This window comes from Pteronotus mesoamericanus, unplaced genomic scaffold, assembly GCF_021234165.1.
Source record: "Pteronotus mesoamericanus isolate MK-2021 breed Mesoamerican mustached bat unplaced genomic scaffold, CSHL_Meso_final scaffold_54, whole genome shotgun sequence".
Taxonomy (NCBI): Eukaryota; Metazoa; Chordata; class Mammalia; order Chiroptera; family Mormoopidae; genus Pteronotus; species Pteronotus mesoamericanus.
In genome coordinates, this window is record NW_026555321.1 from 34,235,414 (window position 1) to 34,252,846 (window position 17,433).

The window sequence follows — 17,433 nt, forward strand, 5'->3', positions numbered from 1 at the left end:
TCCAATCCACAGTGGCAATCTAAACAGCCAGTAAGAAAAGAGAGAGAGCTAGTAATGGCTACCCTTATCCTGGAGGAAAAAGGGACTGTGGCCCTCTTCTCATATATCAAAAAATATGTGTGTAAATAGAGGGAGTGGATAATTAATTAATGGGAAGGTTTAATTTAGATAGATTAGATAATTTCATACTGGATAATCTCTTGCTACATAGAATAATTCTATAATAAATTAACTCAAAAGGTTACCTCTGGTTGATTCCAGCAGAATGAATGTAGCAAAGCTCACTGCAGATTTTAGACTTTTGTGTAATAGCATGGATGCCTATTTATCTTGGGTTTCTCCAGTCTTGGGAATACCATTTAGCATATATAAAACCTCTCACTCTATACAATTAATTTGATTCAATATTTACAAAAATGAACACATTTGAAATGCATGGTGTGGTGTGCATTTTCACTTACCTTTTCTGCTGACTGGGCGGTGCCAAAAAAAATTGGAATGAAAGCAAGCCATACTATACATGTTGTATACATAGTGAATCCAATGGGCTTGGCTTCATTAAAATTCTCTGGGACACCCCGAGTCTTGATGGCATACACAGTACATGTGACCATGAGAAGAATGCTATATCCCAAGGAGCAAATGATTTGGAGGTCTGTAATGTCACATTTGAGAACTCCCCTGGCCTGCTCAGGGTTCATTGTCTTATGTTCATCATAGTCTACGATGATGTTGGGTGGATCAACACCAAACCAAATGAAAACACCTAGAAGCTGAACTGATATTAAACTTGAAGTGATTGCCAGCTGTGACGTCGGGCTTATGAGTCTGGGAGCTGTCACTGATTTCTTGCCCTGCTCAAATATGCGATAAATCCGATTGGTTTTTGTCAAGAGGGCTGCATAACTGATGCACATCCCCAAGCCCAAGAAAACTCTCCGGAAAGAACACACTGCCACATCAGGCTTGGCTATCATCAGGAAAGTGATGATGTAGCAAAGAAAGATGCCTGTCAGCAGAACATAGCTGAGTTCTCGCCCAGATGCCCGGACTATGGGTGTGTCATTGTAGCGGATGAAAGTGGCCATGACGAAGATGGTGGCGATGATCCCCAGCATTGCTAAGAAGACAGGGATGACAGCCCAGGGAGAATGCCACTCCAGTTTAATGATGGGGATATCCTGACAGCCAGTCCGGTTTTCATTGGGCCGCTGGTCATAAGGACAATGCTGGCATGTCATCTCATCAAACTGGTATTGGTAGCCGTCACAAGGCTCACAGGTCCAGCAGCAAGGAGTCCCCTTCTGTGTCTTCTTTCTCTGGCCAGGTTTGCATGGCAGCGTACACACTGAGTGGGGGATCTCCCGGACTCCTTTACCCCATTGCATGTCCTCGATCTGAAATGTAAGAAATACAAAGGTGCAACAGGCACATTATTCAAGAGAAAAAGAAAAGAATGATAACAATAAATAGTAATAATAGAAGTATTTGACACTTGATGAGGTAGTATGGCTTTCCCCAGCTAGCAGGAAATACAACCAAGATCTGACTCCCTACCATTTTGTTGCAACATCCTTACCACTCCCCACTAAGAGAGTCTGTTCCAAACATGATTGATTCTAAGAATTTCCTGTGGCAAATCTTAAAAATACAAATTTCTTGTCCCTAGCCTTGAGCTCCCAAATAAGAATATCTTGAAAAAACGTCTTTGGATCTTTATTTTTAACAAGTGCCCAGAGGATTCTTATGATTAGATAAACTGAGAAATACTGAATTGCTCTCTACTGACTTCTCCAAGATAAGTACAAATATCCCAAACCAAGTTAAAAAAAAAAAAAAAACACCACAAAAAACAAAAAACAAAACCTCTTAAATTTTGGGGTTGGCCAAAAAAATTGTTTGTTTTTTTTCCCATAACATGGCTCTAGCAGTGCTTAGTTGTCTTTAACTTCATTTGAAACAATTTTGTCCGATTGTATTGTGACAGTTATCATACCAGTGTGCATTTAAAGAAAACTTAATCAAAGCTAGTAAATTTTTGTGCAGCCATTTTAATATTGAAGATTGAAAAAGATAAGCAACATTTTTGGCACATTATGCTTTATTATTTCAAGGAAGGTAAAAATGTGACTGAAAAACACACAAGAAAGATTTGTACAGTATAGGGAGAAGATGCTGTGACTGATTCAATGTATCAAAAGTGGTATGTGAAGTTCCTTGGTATTATTGACATTTTGGGCAAATAATTCTTTGCTGTGGGGCTATCTTATGCATTGGAAAATGTTTAGTAGCACCCCTGGTCTCTATCTACCCACTAGAGGCCAATAGTGAGAGACAGCCAATACACTCAAAATATCCAAATCAATGATATTACTGGTGAAAATGAACAGTGTGTCTTTCATTTTATGGAAAACTAAATGGACTTTTTGGTCAACCCAATAACATAAAAAGCTACATTCATCTCCCTTATTAGATACTTTTAGAAAAAAAGGTTTTAAAATTATTTTGGAGGACTTCTAATGCTGAACACCTTTCCTAAAATACTGTAGGCATCAGCTGTTTTCACTGAGAAATTTTGAAGCAAAGTGAAACTTTCCTATTATTTATCACACAGTAGTGAAAAGACTCCCTGTTGACGGTTTTAATTATAGCAAAGTATATCCTAAGAGATCAGGAAGCATTTGCTAACAAAATAATATGGCCTGGAAACCTTTCAATATTGGACAGGTACCTATCTGGAGATGAAAACTAAATTAAACACTAAAACTTAGAGGAGGACAGGCATGCATTTGCTTAACAAGAATACTGATTTTCTGAAAGAAAATTCGTAATCAAAAGTGTTCTGAAAAATAATGGCACTAGAAACAACAGACTTTACTACTGGGCTGAAATCTCATTGCAGTGGATACTGCTTGTTTTTCCCAGCACAGCAGCTACTCTTCCACTTTCCTGATATCAGTTCTTCAGATCTCTTTTCTGTGTGTTTTCTCTGAGATGAATGTTACACTGAGGCTCGAGAGGCTGCACACATGACACAAGCTTGGCCAGTTAGTGAACTGCAGTGTTTCTACAGCCTGGGTGTACAACAGAGTCAACTGGAGGACTTGTTACAATCCAGACCCAGTATGCTGGCCCTACTTTCTAGTTTTCAGGGACATTGGGTATAGGACAGGACCAGAGAATATGTATTTCTAACAAAATCTCAGATGATGTTGCTGGGGGTTCTCTGGTGACCACATTTCATCAATCACTGATACTTTCTCCTCCTAGCCACAGAGATTGAGTTGGAGATGGGATTATTTTGGAATGGCACATAATTTAATTTCATGTTTTTAACTGAGATTTTACAGATGAAAGAATCTTTGTTTTGTTGGACTTGCAGTTTCCAGAATATAAACATGCTCACATTTATTTATGGCTACAAGAAGAAATAAGTTTTTCAGAAAAAGAAAGAAACATAAAGAAAAGCAACGTGGAGAGTTGAAGACAGAGATCACTCTTGAACCTGCTGAGCTGCTGGGTGTAGCTATGCCTGAAGCAGGAATTCCCAAGGTTGTGCCATTATATAAGCCAGTAAAGTCTGCTGGGCTGAAATATTTTAAATTGCATTTCTATCACTTGCAACCAAGAGTCCTGAAAAATATATGTACTAAATAAAAAATTTCAGGATCTACAATTTGCAAAAGATATACTTAGCAAATTAATTAAAGAAGAAATTAAATTCCAATGAACAAATTTGGCTGATATTCCCTATGCCAAGTTAATTTAATTTTTAATATATTTGAATCCAAAAATAGGTTAAAAAAAGTAGAAATCAAGAGACTTTTTAAAGATAATTTTTTTTTACATTTGAGTTCTCTTTTTTAAATTAAATTTATTGAGGTGACATTGGTTAATAAGACCATATAGGTTTCAAGTGTCCATTTCTATGATACGTGATCTGTATATTGTATTGTATACTCACCACCCAATGTCAAATCATCTTCTGCCACCATATATTTGCTTTGTTAAAACAGGATATACTAGCAGGGTGTGATGCTTCCATCAGAATTTGAATGAGAAGTACATTCAAAATCTGAATCAAAATATGAATTTATTTTGGTTGAATTTAATGGTTGAATTTAAACTAACCAGAGACACGAGAATCATCAGATGACTTGTGTGATTCATTTGCCTGAGTATAAAACTCAAGTCAGCACTAATAAATCTAAGTATAAATAAAATAAATCTAACTAAATGTAAAACATCATCATTTCTTTTCTTGATGTCATCATTTTCGTGGCAGTAAGTCACAGGTGGTCATCCCAAAGTCATAAAATTAAGGAAACAATTTGTAATAGGAGAGAAAATGATATGCATTAACTTTATAAATTTCTAATTTTAAGAAGTTGGAATTCAAAAAAAATTACTTTTATCCATACAAGTGTTTTCAAATGTCAAATTAAAAGGTCCTACTCATGGTTAGTAAGAGAAACTTAAAAATTCTAAGTAAATTTTACTCGCTAAACTTGAGATTGCTTATTCCAAACTAGTGGATACTAATATGCCATGATTAAAATTGACCTATGGAAATAGATGTAGGGCTTATACAGATACAGAAACAAATTATCATTATGTAGACTTGTGGTCAAGATGGCAGCACAAGTAAACATGGCTCGCCTCCTTGCACAGCCACATCAAAATTACAGAACAACCATCACTCAGAACTGGCAGAAACCAAGTTGAATGGAAGTCTGATAACTACAGAATTAAAGAAACTACATCCATCAAGATGGGTAGGTGGGATGGTGACATGGAATGGACTGGTTCCACACGCATGTGTGGTGGATAAAATTTCAGGAGAGATGGCCCAGTAGTAAGGAGCCCCAACCCACACTAGGACCCCCAGCCCAGGGTACTAGTGCCAGGAAGATAAGTCTCCATAACTTCTGACTGCAAAAATCAGAAGCAATTGAGTCATGGGAGAAACTTCGAGAGTCCCAAGCAATTCCTCTTAAAGAAGCAACACTCTCAGACCCAGTCTCTCTGAGCTCCAGCACTAGGGTAATATAGAGGGAGGAACTGAAGTGGATGGAATCAAAGTGAGAGCTGGAGACAGCTTTCTGCCAGAAACAAAGACTCACAGAGACACAGAGCTGGAAGGCGGGTGCCATATCTGAGATTCCATCAACATGGCTAACACTGTGTGTCCCATCCTGGAGGCCACCTGAGGCTCTGTCCTACACAACTAACAGCTATTAATAGTAGCTTTTCCATATGAATGGCTGATCTAGGCTCCTGTTTCACAACTTCCTAAATCCCTTATAGTCCCTCCCCATGCCTCTTGCTAAGTGGCCCCAGGCCTAGCCCTAACAGCAGCCAGCCTAGAGTCACAGCTTGGTTTCACCTGGGAATTTCCAAGGCCAGCACAAGTAGCAACCATCTCAGGTTGCTTCATAGCATAGGCATAGTGGCCCTGGGTCAAATACAGGTAGGGGCTACCTTGGCCTGCACCGCCTGGGAAACCCCAGAGCCTATGCACCCAGTAGACAGCTACAGACCTTGTAGAGGACAACTGCTCTGCCCCTGCACAGTTGATCCTCCATGGAAGGTAGAGGTTGGTGGTTAGTGGTCATAGCCAATCCTTGAAGCTGACTGGTCTGAGGAAATCCCTCCCATTGATCCACCAACAACAACCAAGGCTCAACTACAAGAGGAGGTATACTCAGTCTACATGGAGGGTGTACCTGGAGTACCTAGCTTCTGTGATGAGGAGGCTGTACTACTGGACCCTATAGGACACCTACTACATTAGACCATGATACCAAGACAGTGAGTCATGGCAACTCTACATAACACAGAAACAAACACAGGGAGGCTGCTGAGACAAAGAGACAAAGAAAAATGGCCCAAATGAAAGAACAGATCAAAACTCCAGAAAAGAACTAAACAAAATGAGATAAGCAATTTATGAGAGGCAGAGTTCAAAACACCAGTTAAAAGGATGCTCAAGGAACTTAGTGAGGACCTCAGCAGCATAAAAAGATCCAGTCAGAAATGAAGGATACATTAATTGAAATAAAGAACAATTTACAGGGAAACAGCAGTAGTCTGAATAAAGTTGAGAATCAAATAAAAGAGTTGGAAAATAAGGGAACAAAAAACAACCAATCAGAACAACAAGAAGAAAAAAAGAATGCAAAAAATTGAGGACAGTATAAGCAGCCTCTGGGACAACCTCAAGCGTTCCAACATTCACATCATAGAGGTGCCAGAAGAAGAGAAGGAGCAAGAAATTGGAAATTTATTGAAAAAATAATGAAAGCAAACTTCCCTGATTTGATGAAGGAAATAGACATGCAATTCCAGGAAGCACAGAGAATCCCAAACAAGATGGATGCAAAGAGGCCCACTCCAAGACACATCATATTTAAAATGCCAAAGGTTAAAGATAAAGAGAGAATCTTCAAAGCAGCACGAGAAAAGCAGTTAGTTACCTACAGGGGAGTCCTCATAAAACTGTCAGCTGATTTCTGAAAAGAAACTTTGCAGGCAAGAAGGGATTGGCAATAAATATTCAGTCATGAAAAGCAGTGATCTACAGCCAAGATTGCTCTGCCAAGCAGCAATATCACAAGCTAGGCAAACAAGAAGAACAGAAGACAGAATCATGGATATGGTGAGCATTTTGATTATTGCCAGAAGGGAAGGAGTTGTAGAGGAATGGATGAAGAGATGAGGAGATTGAGAAATACAAATAGGTAGTTACAGAATAGCCATGGGGATGTAAAATACAGTACAGGAAATGGAGCAGCCAAATAACTTAACACACATAGCCCATGGGCATGAACAGTGTGTGGGATGGCCTGAGGGAGTGGGGGTGCTGGGTGGAGGTGGGCAAAGGGGGAAAAATTGAGACAACTGTAATAGCATAATCAATAAAATATAATAAAAATAAAATAAAACAGCCTATTTGATGACTCTAAAAAATTGTCATTATGTCATCATTTATAGTCAATTTCAAATGTTGCCAACTCACTATTTTTAGTTCTCTTTGGATAAAAATAAAATGTCAACAATGCTTAACAGCTTTTTTTTTCTCAACTTATCTAAATATATACAAAGTGTTGTAACTACAAACATTGCAATGACTGATGACTTAATTTGTTTTCAGTTTTCATTTAAAGTAGATTTCAACTCGATTTGATTGTATACATTAAACTGATAAAGCTGCTTCTTGCTCAAAATGAACAAAAGTCTAATATATTTGCTTTGCCAACAAGAATCATTATTTATAAAACAGGGTGGGGCAAAAGTAAGTTTGCACTGTGAGTATGCAAAACTGTTTATTCCTATTTATTAATTTGGTATTATTTCCCATATAAACAACTGTTAACCTACTTTTCCCCCACCCTGTATAATCTGTATTCTGTGACGATACCAGGTAAACTTTACAAGCTCTGGTAAGTGAGAATTTTGTTAAAGCAATGCATATGATACTTGTATATCTATACCCATCCACACAGATTTAGAGCCTTGTTTCAAAAGAAGAGTCAGTGACCTGCAAAGGCCCATAGGCAACTATTTAATGGAAAATAATAATTTAGGGCTATGAAAAATCAACCATGCTGTCAGAAGGCTAGTAGGAATGCAGATGTCAATTTTTTCTGAACTCTACAGACAAGCTGCTTCAGTTAGCTGGAAAACTTAAGTTACAGAAAGATAAGAAAAAAGCTAGGATGTTTCATATCATTTTTTAAAGAACATATAGTTCTAAATTTCCTGATGAGGATGCATTTTCCTCCTGAACACCCAAAATTTATGGTTATGGAACCTGGATTTGCTTAGTAGCTGGCTTATGGGGAATGACCATTAAGATCCCAGCTCTTGGCAAGAGAATAAAACTTTATAGCTAATACCATCAATTAATCTGTGGGACATTTAGATTATATGGATAGGTGAACTAATGTTTTAGGAAAGATAAAATTATGCAGTTCTGGCTAATGAAAGCAAAAGTAAGCCTGTTGTGAAGTCCTAGGAAAGTGTTCTTCATTCTTAAAAAAAAGAAGAGAGAGACACACACACACAAGAAAGGGATATGCGGCCGTCAGCTTTTGAACTTTGATGGGTACAAATGTGACGCGTGGAACTGCGGCAGCCCTTTGGCATGCAGGCAGAGGCAAGTCTAAAGAACAAAGTCAATATGCTGAGAACAGCAAAAACAAAGGAAAACAAAACACAGATAATTTGTGTCATTGATGGTACAATTATGTCACCAGCTTAATCAACACTAGCAACACTAATGCTGAATTTCCAATATGAAATGATAAACTTTCCTAATGAGTAATCGATTCTTCATGTGTAGTCTACTATTTGCAGTCAAACATCTTATATATTATTTCTTGCTTCTGCATCTGGTATGTGCGGACTTTCTGAATCCATTAGCCAGTAATGCAGGTTCTCCCATAAATAACAGGTAGAGCTGGAAGGGAAGGGAACTTCTAAATCACACATGATAAGAAACACTTGTCTCTGTGTCCTGAAAATGCTCAGAAAAGAGGGTGCTAAAATTCTGGGCTCAGAAAATCAGCTGTGACTCCATTGCTTCTGGCTCATACAGAAATAATGAAAAAGCACCTGCCAGGTCCAGTTCCATACCACAAGCACTTGGCAAGGGAAAACGGGGCCTGGCCCTAGAGGAGAACGCTTCACTCCACAGGGGATGTGAAGACCTCATAATCATTGGACTTTTAACCAAATCAGCTGCTGCCCACCTGCCAAATGCAGAATTCAAACAGTGATAGAAATTTTATAAACCATATTGGGTGCATCCATTTTTATCTAGAAGAGATGTGTTTCTTTCCCCATACCAACACATTCTATCTGGAAGAAAATTTTGTCACTCTAGGTATATTTTCTTTGCTGAAATTGAATTTGTATATTTCCAAAGCTTGCTCTGTAGACCAAGCTGGCTGCTGCTTCTACTGGATAATTCTCTGCAATATTAGTTTTGCTTATTAAAACCTTAATATAATGAGCTACTTTAGAAAGAGCTTTCTTATTAAAATGTCAATTGTTCAATAAAATACATTTGTGCTGCCTAATTTATAGAAAAATATCTTTAGGAAAAATGCAGAGAAATGTTGAATTTTTAATACTCAAAAAAAGCCAGGTTTGGGTTTTGGGGGGAGAGTGGGTAAGGCAGAATGGCAAGAGCTTCACAAGGAATTCTGTAGCACCTCAATGTCTTTATTTTTTAAAGAATCAGCCCCTATTTTTATACCTTGGGAAGCATAACTAGACTGTAAAACACAATTTCAGGACTGATATGTTATAATGAAAACACACATTAATTCACATTCCACTTATTCAAAATTTGTAATTATAGAAATTTTCCTTTTTTACCTACTCTAGGAAGAAAGTGCCAAACATAGTATTATTAGGATTGGCTTTTGACTGTGATGGACCATGGCCATTCATGGAAGAATTCTAAGCTTCATCTCACCCTAAAGCCTCTGGAGGTCCAAGGCAGGATTGCCTGGTACAGTCACTGAGACTTTGAGTTAAGCCAGTGGTTCCCAAACTTGCCTGCACATTTGAATCACTTGGGCGTCTTTCAAAAATTCCAAATAGTCATCAGTGTGTTTTAAAACTTCTTAGGTGATATGTAGACAACTTTGGAAACCACTGAACTAACTTATCTGGCAGATTGAAATTTAGAAGAAAACCTTTGTGTTGAATAGAAAAGCTAATAACTACAGATTTACTTCTCCTGGCTTCTATTCTTTGCCTTGTGATGCTCTATCTCATTAAAAGTCTGAATGGGTCACATAAAATTCTCAGTTATACTTTGTTATGAGTTAATGGGAAAGTATGAAGCTGCAGTAGAATAATAAATTTAGACAGGAAAGAAGGTCTTCTGACCTACAGTTCATGGGTCATTGGCCAAAACAAGTTCAAATACATACAGAGGATCAGCACATATACAAATAAAGTACATGGGAGTAAGAAACATTTCTTTCTACAAAACAATGAAGTCTAAAGGAACACAGTATCAATAACATATATACATGCATATATATATAAATATATGTGAAATTATATATCAAGAACAGATTTTATGAGAGTTCTGCCTAAATGATCTGCATTTACGGTTTCAATGCCTGCACTTCTCTCAAGTAAAAGCGACAAGGGGTGGGTTTTAAATGTATATGATTGAAACTCCTGAACTAATTGAATAGCTTACCCCTAAAGTAAATCTATATTTCTCTTTCTTGATGAGACCTTCCTATACATCTAACTAAAATGGGTTAACTTGACTTGGTCCCAGAACTATCTTTATTTTATTTTCAGAACCGACTTATCTGAAACCTTCCAATTTTTTACAGTATTGATGCCTTTTTAAAAGTACCATATACTCAGATAGCCAAAAAATGCACATCTGCTGATGTCAGTTAGCTGTCTCTTTCTAAAAGATGCTGCCACTAGAGGAACCGTCCCCTTACAATTGCTATGCTAATTACAAATGATCTCTTATTTATCTTCCTCTGAGGACTCAGTTCCCTAAAATATGCTTACTAATCAAAGATTAAATATTTAATCTTGTTCAAATTATTAAATACATTTGAAATTCATTTTTTAAACCTTGGATTTAGGAATAATTTGTAATGTAAACATATTCATGTAGATAGATCAAAAGTACCTCAATTTATACTTGCTCAAAACTGAATTCATGACCTGTACTAGGGACTGGGAAACTATGTCCCATGGGCCAAATCCTGCCCACCACCTGTTTTTGTAAGTAGCATTTTATTGGAACATCTCCACACTTGTTCTTACCTTTCGTCCATGGCTGGTTTCATGCTGCCATGCCTATGTGCTATCAGGCCTTTTATATAAACTATTGGCTGACTCAGAGCCAAAGAAAACATTAAGGACAAAGCCCTAGTGCAAGACAGCTTAATACCATAAAGCAGAGGGTTTTTTGGGTTTTTTTTTGACATCTTCTTTTCTTTTGCCCCACACCCATATCTAAGTTACCAATAACTTGTATAGATTTTATCTCTTGCAAATCACTTCATCCAATTTACTGGGTGCTGAACACATTTTAGTTGCTGGGAACGAAATAGAGAAAATTGAGTGCCTCTCTTCTCATTGTTTCTCCCGTTAATAGATTAGCCCCAATCATCCCTAAATAATAATGGCATCAGTTGTTTTCCACAGGACTGCAATAGAACCAGGAGGTCTCAGGTCATAGCTAATGGGAAAGGGAATAATCTCCCTACTCCCTGAAAGGGAGCCACAAGACTACCAGTCTCAGCTAGTCTACAGAGGCTGCACAGAAAGAAAAATTTTACCCTAAAAATGACCTTTTGATATCACAAGGCCAAAATCTTCTGGGAACTATATCGTAACTGCCCCCGAATTTGTACATGCAATCCATGAAGTTGTATGAAGTGCCCATGCCTGTACAATATAACCTTTTCACCATATGATGTAATCCCAAAGAACATGAATAGCTTCCCTACTTTTAACCTCTTAAATCTCACCCAAAAGCCCTGGTCCAGAAAGGAATTTTGAGTTTTCTTCATTCTCCTTGCTGGTTGACCTCACAATAAAAGCTTTTTATTTTCTCAAAAGCCAGTGCCATAGCATTGACTCCTATGTGCATTGGGCAATGAAGTTTTGCTGGGTAGCACTACCACACTTCCTTTGCATACATTTCCTGTGGAGTTTTCTCGCCCCTCTTTCCTTCTGGGACCTTTCTATTTCAATTTGTTACCCTACAGGCAGACACATCCTTTTAGCATGCAGATGTGATCAAATCACCTTTTTGCTTAATCTCTTCAATGACTCTCCTTGCTCTTAAACCTCTTAGGTTACCCTTTTTAGTCTGGCAGGAACATTCATCAATTGATTTCACTCTCCTGGCTTTGAGTTTCATGAAGTTTCCTGCCTCATAATGGGTTTGTGCTGCAATATGATGCTCACCAACTGAATCTTGCTGAGGAAGTCCCTACCCCCACTGTATCAGGTCCTCCTTTTATAAACTCTCAAAGAACCTCTTCAAAGAGATAACATAATTACTAATTATGCAAATGTGTGACTTCATGAAAGTCTATCTCCCATTTCATGTAGGCTCCATGAGATCAGAATTTCTGTCCACTTTATTCACTGTTGGAAACTGAAGTCTGAGAGGGAGCTCGATAGCACTGTTGGTTTAAATGGATGAATGACAGAGCATGAAGGGAAGAAAAGACTGACCACTCCTCTAGAAGTGATTTTCCCACAGCCAAAATTTGATTTAACTCTAATTAGACATGATGAAAGGATCCATAATTCCTTATGTGTTATCAGTTATCTGATCATTTACTACACATCGATAGAGTGAAAATTTATAGTTAAAATGCCCTTGGCATTTTTATGAGGAAAGAAAAGGAATTAAATATGAAGAACTCAATTGCTAGGTAGAGGGTAAATGAACACAATTAACACACCAGGGAAAGGGAGAAAAACAAGTCATATGCAATGTGCAGCCAGGGACAGAACTTGATTTCAATAGGTCCCTGACTGTTACTTTCTTCATTGGTAAGTTTAGCTACAGTTGAAAACAGAAGAATAATGAGCTAGGAAGACAGAGATAGTGTTCAAAGACTGACTTCACCACCTTTAGAGAGTAAGCTCAAAGTCAGTCTGGAGTATCAGTTTTCCAAGTTTATTTGTTATGAAAACTAAGTTAGATAACATGTATAAGGCATTAACATAGCACCTGAGATACCACAGCTGCCTAAATAATTATAAATTGTTGTTAGAATATTCTATGGCTTCAATGATCAACTTAATCCATGCAAAAGACTTTAAGATGGTTATTCTCAATCCTCTCCACTCTCTTGAGTTCTGATTTGTGCAACTGACTATCAGTAGCAATTAATACCATAAAGGCATTGCAGACTCTATGGATCCAAAATGAAACATACCACTTCCTTCCCTTTCTTTATATCTTGCAACACACCCTACATCCTGTCTTGATATACCACAGAAGTTAATACCATGAGCATTGGACTTACATGGCCATGGGCTCAAATCCTAGCAGAGTTACTGTGATCAAGTCATTTAAGCTGTCTCAACCTTTTTTTTTTTTTTTTTTTCATCTATGAATTAAAGATATGCCCTGGCTGGTGTGGCTCAGTGGACTGAGTAGGCAGCCTGTGCTCTAAGGTGGGGAAAGGGGCTGTCACTAGTTCAGTTCCTGGCCAGGGCACATGCCTGGGTTGTGGGCTGGGTTGCGGGCCAGGTACCTGGGTAGGGGCATGCAAGAGGCAACTGGTAGATGTATCTCTCACACGTCGATGTTTCTCTTCCTCTCTTTCTCCCTCCCTTTCTGTCTTTCTAAAAATAAATATATAAATAAAATCTTTAAAAAATTTTATAATAAAGATAGTAATGATTACCTCCTTGATTTACTGAGAAAGTTAATGTCAGTGAGGGACATTGTTTGACACACAATAAAATCTTGATGAGTTGTGTTTATTGAAAGTATTATTACCGACCATATCATCATGTTTGACACCATTCTCTACCTTGCTCCTATCAAAAAATAGCAGTTGCAGAGTTTGTCCCAGTCTTCTTCCATAAACCCATTTCTTCTTTGGCCCCAGTGACATGGATCTATTAAAAGTTATTACTGTGTCTTCTTGTTCTCTCTGATTTTAGCTCTTCCCTTTTGTTTCTTATTCCTTTACTATATTTTTCTTCATAGCACCTATTCTCTAAACTTAAATGCTTGGGTGTGCATCTCTTTGTTGGTCTCCCTCAACTTGAGAGCACACCTGTTCCTCTTGTGCCTAGAAGAGTGACTCAAAATGGCCAAGAAGTTGCCAGAATGCCTTGAGATGTGAATGTGGTTCTACTGCACCCTGGACTAAAATCCACTGCCCACTTGAGACTGTGTAGTTGCCTCATTTAGCATTCATGTCACTCCAAAACAGAACTCTGACCCCTTACTCCAGTCTCATCTGCTACCCCCTACCCCACATACCCATTTCTCTTTTAGCAAAGGGTACTGTTTTTGAGTCCCTTTAACATCCTTAGATGCCCTATTTACATAATTCAGTTTACACTCATCTTCCTAGCTGTCATACTTTTCCCCTAATTCTTCAACAACCAGCTTGAATACCCTAAAATTTCCCTGATGCCTTTAAACTAGAAATGCCCTCTCCCTTTGTTGAAATTTCTTAGCATTTTATCTCTACTGTTCTCCTATCTCTTCTACTTGCACTTTGAAAACTGTGCCCACTATGTATTTTTTAAGCCCTCAGAACCTAAAAGGTGAAATGTAACATAGGCATTTCATGTTACATTTCAAGAAATGTTCAAGAAAAAATGTCCAAGGTTAGGACAAAAAGGGATACAATTCTTAGGGTAAAAATACTTTCATTTAGTGCCCTTGAGTGTTCTTTATTCTTTCTTTTTGTTGGAGCGTTCCATGTCTGACTTGTTTATATATGACAAACTATATAAGCAAGAATGATGTAAGTCCTCCTATCACTACTACTAAATCTTCTTTTCTAACCAGCTCAGCCATTCATCCTAGCTTTCTGCACTCTGGACAACTTGCAAATTGCTTTGCACCCACGCGCCTGGGGTGAGTCATGCTCTCTGCCAGGTAAGTGGGGAAGAATGCTGATCAGTCAGTTTTCTACCTGAGACAAGAAGTGTGTTTGATTTTCTTTTCTTTTTTTTTATTTCTCTCATCTTTTGTTAAGCCTCTGAGTCTCTTCCTCTTTTGAACTAGAAAAGAGAAACATTTTTTATACAGATTATTAGGATAGTTACCCCACATTTCATTCTGATGAATACTAACCCTGCACCATAATCTTTTGAACACAGGAAACACCCTCTTCAATAGTGCCATGCTCGGGGGACCCACAGTGCACCCTGAAAAGTTTCACTGTTAAGGGGAGACTAAAACTTGATGTAAGCCATGGTTTCTAATTCATTTCAGTACAGAACAAGCGCTCTTTCCCCTCCTTTAACATCTATCATCTCCACACCCTGCAGAACCTGTATCTCTCCGATGACACTGGAAAACAGTGGCACTGGGTAACTAATACTTTGGGATTCTGCATCACATTCCAGACCTTGGTTGATGGAAAGTCAGAGAACACAAACTGGGTTGTCAACTCTCAGAATACTAGCTGGATCACCTTGGGCTGCTGTGAGTTTTAATTTCCTCATCAGTAAAATGGAGTGACTATGGGAGAATCAAATAAGATTGTATATGTGAGCATTTTAAAGATAGTAATATTTAATCAAGATAACTATTTTTATTTCTTTCCTCTATTTTTTTATTATAAGAAGAATAAACTCTTATTTCCTGTGGTTTTCATCAGCTTTCCCTGGTTCACTGCCTCCACACCTTTATTCCTACAGCCCCCACTGGCTGTCATGCCTCCTCCCCCATACAGGTTAGCCAGGCTGCTCCAGAGACGTCCTCCTGGTGAACCCTAGGCAAGCCAAACTAGATGCTCTCCTGTGTTTTAAAGGGAAAGGGGTTGTAGCTCCCTGCAAAGTGAGCCTAAGTAAATAGTATTGATTTTAAAGCATTTACTCTCCAATAATTAATTGGAAAACAGACATCTCCATATTAATCCAAGGACACAACTCAAATAGTTGGAATTTTAGGCTTGGTTGCCAGCTCAGAGAATGTAGTAGTGACATATTTGAATAAGAGGTCTTTGGTATCCTTCATACTACAATATGCTTCTTCTATCCCATGCCCTAATGAGTATTGCAGAAGGCTGCTGAGATGTAGGTACATTGATGTCTATATCCATTTATATGTAAATAAAATCAGATAGGCTATTTAAGAAATGAAGTTTACTATCTCACAAACATAAATCCAGAAAGCTAAGCAAGGAGTAGCCTCTAAAGCTAACAGAATACTCTTACGGAGTGCATGTTTATGTCCCCTTTAAACTTACATGTTGAAGCCTAATTCCCATTGTGATGGTATTTGGAGGTGATTATGTCATGAAGGTGGAGTCTTCATGAATGGGATTAATGTTCTTATAAAAGAGACCCAGAAAGTTCCTTCACCCCATTCATCTATATGAAGACACACACAGTAAGAAGGCATCTGTCTTTGAACCAGGAAGCAGGCTCTCACCTGACACAGTCTGCTGGAGCCTTGATTCTGGATGTACCAGCCTCTAGAGATCAATTAATTTCTGTTTTTGTAAGCCACCCAGCCCATGATATTTGGTTATACTAACCTGAATGCAATAAGACAGTGTTTGTTTATTTTTACATTGAGAAACTAGGTTATCTTCAGAAAGTAAGACAAATGAAGCATTTACTTGATTCAGTTTATCTCTCAGGAATGCTGGGAGACTAACAGGTTATAAAGAGTGCTTTTTCATCATGAAAAGTGCATATAAGACTATAGGGACTATGATATTCAGAAAGGACCTTTTATGACAAAATTTTAAACACTCAGGCATGGGTGATCTTTAAACCATCTTCTGGACACTGCCTCATATTTCTCCTGTCTCATAATTCAAAGGCTAGCCACTAAGCAGGTCCTACACTTTGAAGTACATTAAGCAATAACAGCACAGATGTAGAAAACACCTACTTTCTTTTCCTCAATAGAATCTTGATGTCACACTGGAAATTTGCATGCAAATCCTAATAAAATCCAGTATAATTCAAGATATAATTGTGGCACAATTGGTCCTTAAGCTGCCTTTTCTAAGATATTGAAGCAAAGACTATGAGAATAAATGTGTATTCTCTAGTGGGACAGTAAGGGGAGAAAATTCAGAAAAAGTGGGCGGCTTGAACGAATGCAAAAAAGCATGAAAGTCCTCCATACAGGATTGAGGTGAGGATGAGGGAGTATAAGTAGTTTAAGTTGAGCTGAAATATAGAGTACAAGGAAGGAAGGAAGAAGACACTGTTAGAGACAAGCAGAAGTAGGCACTAGATAATGGAAAATCAACTTTATTTTTTTATTTGACAGCTATTTACTGACCGCGTAGTATGTACTAAGTGATGTTCATCTGGATACAAATGCTGAACAAGTTGAACATGACTCTTAAGCTCAAGAAGCTTAGAGTTGATGACACAAAACACCAGACATACAAAAAATTAATAAAATATATATTGCAATAACTATTAAGATGGAAGTGAATAATGTACTAATGTAAGCACAATACAGGGGCAACTCCTATCAATAAAAGATGAAAGAGGCAGCAGAGTTTAAGTTGTGAGCTGAAAGGTGAGGGTATGGGAAGAAAAAGGGCAAGTGCAAAGGCCCTCAGGCAGGGAAGACTTGGTGTAGCAGAGCAGTGCCTCTCAAGTTTGACTGAGAAAACAAATCCTTTTGTGAATTTGTTAAAATGCAGATTCTGATTCAGTCAGCCTGGGGTGGACTTAAGACTCTGCATTTTT

The 17,433-nt window shown here is 38.0% G+C and overlaps 1 protein-coding gene across 1 annotated transcript in view; it reads right to left on the bottom strand.

The window, feature by feature from the left end:
- The window catches only part of GRM7 (glutamate metabotropic receptor 7), an 858,034-nt gene that overhangs the window by 168,414 nt on the left and 672,187 nt on the right, over nt 1–17,433 (bottom strand). Inside the window, exon 8 of the mRNA XM_054595612.1 lies at nt 462–1,397. Coding sequence (XP_054451587.1) covers nt 462–1,397 — 936 coding nt within the window. The remainder of the gene's footprint in view (nt 1–461; nt 1,398–17,433) is intronic.